Genomic DNA, 9,794 nt, shown 5'->3' with positions numbered 1-9,794 from the left:
GCCACTCCGAACCACCCTCCAGGGGGCTGGGGCTGTTTGTGGGAGGGATCCTGAGCCCCCACCAGGATCTGGCCCTGCCCGCAAAGGGGTTTTTGGAGTTTTACAGCCAGTGTTGGGTTTTTACACGAGATGCCTCATCGCAGCCGTGCCGGCACTGAGGGGACCGGCTGGGGGTCTGGGCATGTTTCATCACCCCTGGCTGGGACCCCTGCTTGGGGTGCTGGCAGGGTCTCCCCTTGCCTGCAGACACTGGGGTTACCCCAGGAGCTGAGCCCTCCTGCCTGCGCTGCCTCATGCCCGGCAGCTGCCTCCTGCCAGGCCTTCGGCCTCGGCTCTTGATAGCAAACCGGGGAAGCATGGGGGGCTTGGGGCCGGATGCCCCGGGTGGTCCTGGCTGGGGTTTATCCATCAGCTGGGAGGAAAAGGCCAAGAGCAAGTTGCAGTTGAGGGACCCAGGCTTTTCCTTGTTTGACTTTAAAAGAAAAAAAAGATTTGTCAGCCCTGTAAATAATTAATGAGTAATTCCCCAGGAATTCTGAAGTACTCATAGAAATGCTTATATTTGTTAAGTTGTATTTTTAGCTGCTGCTAGTTGGAAGAAAACAAGCGCTTTTCCCTCATTCCGTGGTTCTGTAAATTGTGGCTGTCTCACACCCCCCGAGGGGTTTTTTTTGCCTGTTTGACATACTTAGTTCATGACGATCAGGTTTTTATAACCCAGAAGCCTAAAACGCCATCCCTGAGCACATATCCAACACCATCTCAAGCACAGAGCAAAGCAGCAGGATCAGCCCTGAGAGCTGTCTGTGGGCGATGGGGATGGGGACGGTGCCCCGCATCCAGCCCCACTCCTGCCTCCTCCTGCCCCTCTGCTTTCCCACCCGCGAGACGGGTGGGTGCCACCCCAGCAGTGCTGCTCGATGGGCTGGGGCTGGAGCAGGGCAGCGGCAGGGGAAGGGGAAGGCAGCAGGTTTGGCACAAAGGGTGTGAAGGCAGTGGGCAATGCCCTCGGGCTGGTGGCAGCGTGGAGGAGGAGGGATACTGTGCGGGGTCACAGGGGCTGCTTGAAACTCTCCACAAAATGGAGCCTCTCCCTGCCCAAAATGTGCCTGGTAAAGCCAGAGCCCACCCCTGAGAGCGCGACATACCTGAGTTAGCATCCAGGCCTCCTTCAGCTGGGTAGTAGCACCCACTGGGTGCAAAGCATAGCATTGCTGCAGCCTCTGCTTCCTCCTCGGGTATGTGCTGGGCTATGTTGGGACCCACAGCAGCATCGCTGATCCTCCCCAGCTGGGGAGCTGCTGCATCCCTCCGCCCGCTGCTGAGGGATGGGTTCTCAGCCCCCGAGCCCCTCCGCCTGTCGCATGGGCCACCAGTCACCAGAGGGAGGATGGTCCGTGATCCCGCAAAGTGAGGATGGGTTTGGGTCTTCCCCATTTGCCGGGAAGGGAAATCCTCGCTTGGCTGCCTGGTTTTTGCAGCTGCCCCATGCCAAGAGCTGCTTGGCTTCTTGCAGGATGTGGTGTGTCCCGGCACATAGCTGTGCTTAAGTGGTAGGGGAGGGGCAGGGAGGTGTGATGGGGTGGCTGTGGGGCTCTCGGGGTGCTTCGAGGGCTCTCAGGGCTGGCTCAGTGCCTGGGGCTGAGCCCTTTCTCCCCGGTGTCTTGCCCCAGGTGCGGCTGGTCATCGCAGAGAAGGGGCTGCCCTGCGAGGAGCGGGACGTCAGCATGCCCCTGATGGAGCACAAGGAGCCCTGGTTCATGCGGCTCAACCTGGGGGAGGAGGTGCCCGTCATCATCCACAGGGACAACATCATCAGCGATTACAACCAGATCATCGACTACATGGAGAAGAACTTCACGGGAGGTAAGGGTGGGGTGGGCTGTGTCTTGGGGGAAACTTGGGTCTAATCCAGATGCTGTTTGACAAATGCACCCACTTTGTCCTTTAAAGTTGCAGCATTACCCCAGAAGAGCAGCAAGCCACCAGCGCTCCCCAAACTTTTACATTTTCCCATGAAAATGAAGGATTTCCAGCAGAAATGCCCAAATGTCCCTTGGAAGTGCTGCTGGGGGGCTCTCGGTTGGGGGGGAGTATCTGGGTCCCCTCTTTTTCTGCCTTGGAGGCCACGCTCCCGAACCAGACTGTTTCCCCCTGTCCCTGTGGTGTGTGGTGGCATTTCACCAGAGCCACAGCTGGGGCACGGCCTGTGGAAATACTTCTGGGTTTGGCCACCTTTGTACTTTGGCCTCAGGTAACGGTGTAACAACCCCAGTAACTCCCCGCTGAGAGAAGGTGGGTTTGAGCCGGGTGCTGCTGCCCCTCTCCCCTTCCTCGATGAGCCCTGTGCCACCGGCCATGGGCAGGGGACCCTGCCATCCCCTGTACCACTCTGCCTCAGAGAAAACTGCCTCTTTAAAGTCAAAGAAAGCCAGCGGTGCTGGGGACCATGGGAGGATGATGTGACACAAACTCAGAGGAAGGGACAGCCGGGAGAGGTAAGCTTGTGTTCCCCCCGGGGCAGGCTGCAGTCAGCAGCCGGCTGAGCCTGGTGCACTGGGATGCTGAGATGGCGCTCAAAGGTGGCTGTTTGTATGGCCGCTGCGGCAAGCAGCCTCTCCCTGGCATCTCACGTCCCTTCGCCCTCATTTCCCCAAACCTGCGGGCTGTCAGGCTGGGATGCTCCGCTGGGGAGGCTTCAAAGCTGAGCAGGGAGCTCAGGCTGTGCCATCACGACATTCTCCCCAGCATCCATCCCCCTTGCAACAGAGACATCAAAAACATCTCAAAATAGCTCCCGAAGCAAGGGCGTCTTGCCAGCTCAGCTGCTGTCCTCTCCCAGCCCCGCTGCGGTGGTGCTGCTCGGCAGAGGCACGATGCTCGCTTGCCGGCAGGGCAGCGGGGACGGGATCGGTCAGGAGGAGCCTGCGCCGGCAGCGGGTCCTGAGGAATGGCAGCTTCTTTCCAGCCCGGCGCAGCCCCGGGGCCGAGGGACAGTGGGGAGCGTCGATCTATGGGGCTGCTTCGCCCGGTCTCTGCGAAGGGCAGGTGGTCCGGCATATGTGACAACAGGCTGTCCCCAGCGGGAGGGTGACACAGCGCTGCCCGTGCGCTGGGAAACTCCTGTCGTTGAGATTTTCCAGCCAGGTGCAATTTCTTACCTTTTCACTAAGAAATGGAGAGGGAAGCTCTGGGGCAGAGGAAGGAGGGCCCGGAGCATCGCTCCCTGCTGTGTGCCTGCCCCCAGCCATCACCCACCAATGCTAGCTGGCAAAAGTGTTTCCAGGGTGCCGTGGCGTTGGTCCAAGGGGCAATCACCCACCTGGCAGAAACGTGCAGAGCTTGAAAATGCCTTGATAAGAAGGTGTGTTCACTGAGTTTTATTTTCCCCTGGGCTGGGAGCATGACCTTTTTCAGCTGCTTACACGCACCCTGAGGGTCAGCTATCAGTAAGGGGCGGTGTGACAAGCAATGGTTTTCTTTCCCCAAAAAAGCAGTGAATAGTGCCTATAAGCCACCTTTGAGGGGGCTTCTCGCTACGGCACGGCCCAACGGTGCCAAGAAACCACTGATGGGTTGGCTGGTGGTAACGTCTCTCAGAGCCTGGGCGAGGGGCTCCTCCAAGGGCTGCAGCCCCCAGCCCTATCCTTCTGAGCCTCCCCCCATCCCACCTTTGCACAGCCCATCACTTGCTGGCTATATGCAACAGCAGCCCATACGTGCAGGTCCGCCGTGGCATGCAAAGGCAGAACGAGCGCCGTCCCACTGAAAAACCTCCCTGGGATGTGCTGAAGGACACGGGCCGGTGGCCAGCACACCACTATTTCATTGTGGTCACTCTGTCTCGCTGCCGGATGGGGCAGTCGCTCTGGATGTGCTGGTTTCCAGCCTCAGCACCAGCCCGTCGGGTGCTGGCCGGGAGCCCTGTGGAAGGAGCACGCAGGCTTTAGGTTGGTTATTATTATTTCATTCAGCCAGTCACTTTTCTCGGATGGAAAATCCCCACTTGGAGAGCTGGAGTCCAGGCAGCGCAGGCAGCGGGCAGCCTGCGGGCAGGGAGGAGCCCTCAGCACCAGCGCGTCGGGTGCTGGCCGGGAGCCCTGTGGAAGGAGCACGCAGGCTTTAGGTTGGTTATTATTATTTCATTCAGCCAGTCACTTTTCTCGGATGGAAAATCCCCACTTGGCAGGGGGCGCCCTGCGGGCGGGGAGGAGCCACCAAAACCCCCCCTCGCTCAGGGGACAGTAACGCTGATGCCCATCGGTCAGAACAACTTTACGGAGCCTACCGGCAGAGACAGCCCCGAATCAGAGCTGCTAGGAGGTTTGCGATACAGAAACTGCCAAAACTTCCCTGGCTCCTGTCCGGCTGCAGGTGCCGGCCGGCACGACGCTGCCTGGCCTAGGGCAGGGCGAGCTGCGCATCTCCGCTGGGCGGGCATCACCAGGCTGTGCCCGCAGCCTTCCTCCTGCCGCCGGCAGTGGGGCTGGGCAGAACTGCCATTTCAGGCTCTTATTTACGGAGCCGTGTTGGCCACTTCTGCCGAAGCCCTTCTGCCGATGTACCTTAACTCGGCCCGAGACGCCGGTGTGCAGTGAGCCCTGCACTGCAGACAGCATGCGGGCACCTGGGTGTACCAAGTCCCGGTGGTAAATTTACTCACTACCTATTAACAGCTAACTGCAAATGCCATAAACATTTATGAACCCATAAAAAATAGACCCGATATTCTTGGGGGAGACAAGAGCAACATTTCGCTCCTTGTGGTGTCATTTGCTGTGTTATTTTGAGCTGAAAGTGTAATAAAAAGAGCAGGATACAAACTGCCATCCACAAAAGATGAATAAAACCCAACAAGGCGAGGAGCAGAGCCGGGGTGAGGGATGCTCCTGTAGCTGAGGCACCAGCTGAGTGTGGAGGGAAGATGTGCTGGGCTCCTTCTTCAGTCGTCAGCTCCCTGATTACACATTTTGAATGGGATTTTCAAGGAAGCCCAAGAGAATTAGATGCCTCATTGCTAGTGGTGAAACAAGTGCGTAATTCAGGAGATCCCAAACCCAAATCCCTGTGTTTTAGCTCTTTTCTGCAGAATGGGAAGATTTTGTTCCCCTTCTGAGGGATGTGAAACCACAGTGTACAAATTCAGGGGCTGCAGAGGCGAAGGGCTTGCTATGCTGAGCTCCTGCGGGCGCGGGGGCTGCGGGGCTGGGTAACGACACACGTACACATCCCTGTGGTCCTGCACATTTGCCCACCTCTGGGCACGGGCTGGAAGTGCTCCTGGCCGGGACGGGCAGCGGGGAGAGGGCAGAGCCCAGCGTGGGGTACAGTTTTGAGTTAATGCGCCGCCACAGCCAGCCCTGCTCAGAGGTAGCTCAAGCCAGGACTGCACACTGGTGTTCCCCGCAGGCTAACGAGCCACTAATGAGTGTCCCTGCTAACACCTTTCCCTTTGCCCTCGCAGAAAATGTCACCCAGCTGATCCCTGAGCCGGGCAGCCTGCTGCACTCGCGGGTGCTGCAGTACCGGGAGCTGCTGGACTCGCTCCCCATGGACGCCTACACGCACGGCTGCATCCTGCACCCGGAGCTCACCACCGACTCCATGATCCCAAAGTACGCGACCGCTGAGATTCGCAGTAAGTCGCCTCTCCAGTGGGGCTGCCCAGGGCCAGCGGGACGGCTACCCCAGCCCTTCCTTTAGGCTTGGTTTGGCTCCGCAGCCCAGCCAGACACCCTGCTCTTGCTTGTCTCCCCTTTCCACCAACACGGGCAGGGACAGAGCTGGGAAATGGCAAAGCACAGCTAATTTGGGAGCTGCAGGCACGCTGTAGAAGCTTCCTAACCCCAGGGGTGTCTTGGCTCCCATGGGCTACGCACGTTTCTCGCCCATCTCTTTCTAGGTCACATGAATTTGCTCCCTCTCTCACACATCCCCTCTCTCTCCAATAGCTCTAAGGGCAAAGGTGGGAGAGTACAGCCAGATTGAGTTGCAGACAGTGGATGAATCGGCATAAGACTGTGTACCTGACCTTCAAGCGCTCATGAAACCTTGATGATGCTTAATATAACTCAATGGCAAGGACCGCTCCTGGAGAGAGTCCCTCGCCAGAAAAGTGACCTTGTTAGGAGGGAACCGGCGTGCTCCAGGTCTCTCCCCTCCTTTAGGCTCTGGACCCAAACAGCGCCCGTAGCAAACACTGTTCCCCCCAGTCCCTTCAGCTGTCTGGGTCACGGATGGTCCCTCTGAAATGGGATGCACTCGCGCACAAAGAGAAATAGACTGTTCCTGAGGTGTATCTCATGGTCTGCCCTGCCTCTGCTGGCACCCTGCACAGGTGGCTTTCCCTACGTCACCAAGCATCACCTCCACCCCCAGACCTTGGGCACATGCAGGGTGCAGAGCTGATCCGCTCCCCAAAGGGTGCTGCTGTGTTGGCTTCAGACCCCATCTGCCTCACATCGCCTCCCCAGCAGTCTTCCGAGGTCCTTAAAAATATCTCCCCGTCCAAACCTTCTCGCTGGTGGCATTTTTCCCAAGCCATTGCAACGGAGGGGCTGTGGGCAGGTCCGTGAGATGTCCCAGTGCCGGTGGTGCCCTTCCTCCCCAGTACATCCCCTATGCCCAGGCGATGGCTCGGCTGCCCTGTTGCAGTGGGTGCCGAGGCAAATCCATGTAGTTGGATTTGTATCCCAAGCAGAGGGTGAACTGAGGGCCAGGGTCTCCCAAGGGGAACAGGGAACGAAACCATGGTGATATCCAGGCTTCCATCCGAGTTACAGCCCCAGGAGAGCTGGCTGGGAGCCTTAGCGAGCATGAGCTTCAAGGCTCGTGGTGCAAAACAGGGAGTTTCACCATTTTGTGGCAGCGTACAGCCTGCTGCTGGCTGCCACCCCAGCCAGCCCTGGCACCCCCTGCACCCGCATGTCGGCAGAGCCAAGCCCGTGTTGGAGGGAACAAGGAGGGAGAGACAGATGGTCCCTGGCAAGAAGAGATTAGCCCAGCTTTGGGTAATTTATGTCATCCCTAAGGTGTTACTCTGCATCTCATATTCTCTTCTTCCATTTACTCTGCTCCTTTCCCTCCATTAGCTCCCTTGCACAAAGCCCTTCACATCCTCCTCGTGCCCTGGGAGGGAGGAAGGTGGGCATCTCTGTCCCATGCTCGCTATGGGCTCCACGCTACCTAGTTGCATCCCCGGACACCGAGCTGGTGCGGGAGAGCTTCATTCAGGAGGGAGCATCCCCTCCCGTGCCGCTCCCTGCCGCGCTGCTCTGCACGCACACCCACACGTGGGCAGCTGGCTTGGACATCCCAAAGGGTCAACCTGCTGGGGATGGAGCTGCAGGAACCAGGCTATGGGGAAGCTCAGGGATGTTCTTAAAACAGTAAGAGACAGAGAGAGACGAAGATCTGCTAGCAGCTCTAATATGAATCCAGCAGAGGAAATGAAGAGCTGAACCCCCCCCCCCCCGCACACACAACCCCCCCCCCCCCCCCAAACCCCACGGACATCCCCATCCCAAAGGGTCAACGTGCTGGGGATGGAGCTGCAGGACTATGGGGAACCCCCGAAACCCACAGAGCTGGGACTCACCACGGCCAGGGAGGGGGATCTGCCGTACCCCACAGCTAGCGCTGCCCTGCCGTGAGTGGATGGGAGGGCTGAAGAAGCCGTGTGCTCTCAGGAGGGTGTGCGATGCCCCAGCTACCCGCCTGTATGGCAGCACGGCAGCAGCAAGCCATGAATTTGGCCCATTTTAGCTCTCTCTGGGGTGTTTTTCTTGGTGCCACAAAACTATTTGACATGCAGGACGAGGTGCTTTGCTACCAGACACAAGTTCACCCCTACCCCTGCCAAACACAGCCCCCCCAGCCCCTCTCTCTGTCTCCCCCCAGGACATTTAGCTAACGCCAGCACGGAGCTGATGAAACTGGACCATGAAGAGGAGCCGCAGCTATCAGAGCCCTACCTCTCCAAGCAGAAGAAGCTCATGGTAAGTGGGTCAAAGCCACACACATCTCTTCGGTGGTGCGGGGACATGACCCATGGACCCTCCGTGGGCACCCGGTGCCTTATGTCCCTGCACGGTTGCAAGGATGTGTGTCCATCCATCCATCCACCCTTCATCCTAACTAACTCCACTCTCCACCCAGGCCAAGATCCTGGAGCATGACAACGTGAACTACTTGAAGAAGATCCTTGGCGAACTGGGGATGGTGCTAGACCAGATCGAGGCCGAGCTGGAGAAGAGGAAACTGGAGTACCAAGGTAGGCGCTGGGCTGCATTTATGGAGTGTTTTTCCGCACGAGGCCGAGGTGCAACACCAGGAATGGCTGATGGCTTTGCACCTGATGAACGTCCCCCATGGGGCAACCACCAGTGGGGCCGGCGCTGCTGCTGGGTTCTCCTGTTTTTGGGTGCACTGATGCCATTGCAGCCGTGGTCTTACTAACCTCCAGCAAACCACCCCTGCTCCGGGGAGCCCCCGCACCCCTTGCCACAGGGGCAGCGGGACCCCTGTCCTCACAGCTGCTCTGTGGGAGCTCCAAAGTCATCACAGGGTGGTGGCAGATCCCCTCCAGCGAAGGGCCACTGGTGAGTGATGTCCTGGCTGATTCAGGAAGGAGCAGGCTGGCCCCAGGCTCTTGTACCATGAGGAGCGCAGACTGCTGAAAGTGCAGGGCTGGGGTCGTGTCCTGCAGCCAAGCCCCCCCGGCCATGGGGCTGTGGCACATCCCAGCGGAGTGCGGGCAGGGAAACCCAATGGGAATTTGAGGGGCCCTGGAGGGGTGGGAACCTTTACAGGACCTGCGTCAAACGCCAGCAGGTGGGAGAGAATGACACCAGCCATCCCCGACATGAAATACATGCTGCTGGGTGCCTGCCGAGAGCCGCCCTGGTGCCGTGGCAGACAGGGATGCGTGGGCACAGCTGGGCATCACTTGTCCCGCTGTCACCCCAGGATGACACCGTCATCCTCTCGTCCCCGCTGCCAGCAGGGCTCGAAACCCCAGCCCTGGGAGGGCTGGCGGCTGCCAGTGCCACGGTGCCAGGTCCGGAGCAGAGCCCAGACGCAGTTAATCAGGGGACGGCCCTACAGCTGCCCCTGCCCTCTGGGCCGGCCTCGGCCACGGGGAGCCATGCGTCAGGCTCAGGGCTGCACCGAAAGGCCCTCGGAGGTGCCAAGGTCAGGCCCTGCAAGGCACCGGGTTGGAGATTTGCTGAGAGCCCTGATGCATTCACAGTGGCACCCTGCATTGCCCTAATTGCCTCCAGTGAACACCCTCATTAACTGATCCAAAAGCTGAGATAGCTCAGCAGAATTCAGCCTAATGAGGTGCCCTCGGAGGACATCCCGGGTGCCTGGAGCAGAGGGGTGGCTGCTGCTGCCGCCGGCACGCAGGCGCTCCACTGCCTTTGGTCCTCGTGTGCTGCTCCTGCCCTCTGCTCTGGGCCCCCAAACTCCCCCCGCCATGCCCACGGCCAGGTCAGGATCTCAGCAGCGGGCACAAGCACCAGCCCTTTGGCAACTTCTCAGGAGCCGCAGTGCAGCAGCTCTCCTCCCACGCAGCCCCGGCTGCCGGCCCGACGTGCAGTGATGCGGGCAGGGCAGGCAGGAGGAGGGTGGGAGATGCTGCAGGAGCACAGGGTGACCCCCTGCCACAGGCATCCTGCTCGGCTGGGACAGGATGATCCGAGCCGGGGCCACTGCGGATGCAAAGGGGACGAGTTGTCCTTGCCCGTGCTTCTGCCCCAGGGCACCCCACAGTCGGGTCCAAACCTCAGCAG

The 9,794-nt window shown here is 59.4% G+C and overlaps 1 protein-coding gene across 5 annotated transcripts in view; it reads left to right on the top strand.

Moving 5' to 3' along the window:
• Positions 1-9,794, top strand: part of GDAP1L1 (ganglioside induced differentiation associated protein 1 like 1) — a 14,021-nt gene that overhangs the window by 2,268 nt on the left and 1,959 nt on the right. Inside the window, exons 2-6 of one of the 5 annotated variants that reach the window (XM_009282197.1) lie at positions 1,674-1,877; positions 3,100-3,107; positions 5,430-5,638; positions 7,900-7,997; positions 8,158-8,272. In XM_009282197.1, coding sequence (XP_009280472.1) covers positions 1,674-1,877; positions 3,100-3,107; positions 5,430-5,638; positions 7,900-7,997; positions 8,158-8,272 — 634 coding nt within the window. Of the gene's footprint in view, positions 1-1,646; positions 1,878-3,099; positions 3,108-5,429; positions 5,639-7,899; positions 7,998-8,157; positions 8,273-9,794 lie in introns of all 5 variants that reach the window. The other 4 variants (XM_009282200.1, XM_009282198.1, XM_009282201.1 and 1 more) reach the window with 4 other exon arrangements.

This window comes from Aptenodytes forsteri, unplaced genomic scaffold (assembly GCF_000699145.1).
Source record: "Aptenodytes forsteri isolate BGI_AS27 unplaced genomic scaffold, ASM69914v1 Scaffold149, whole genome shotgun sequence".
Classification (NCBI taxonomy): domain Eukaryota; kingdom Metazoa; phylum Chordata; class Aves; order Sphenisciformes; family Spheniscidae; genus Aptenodytes; species Aptenodytes forsteri.
The sequence above is the reverse complement of the archived record's forward strand: the minus strand, read 5'-3'. Positions and strand labels throughout refer to the sequence as shown.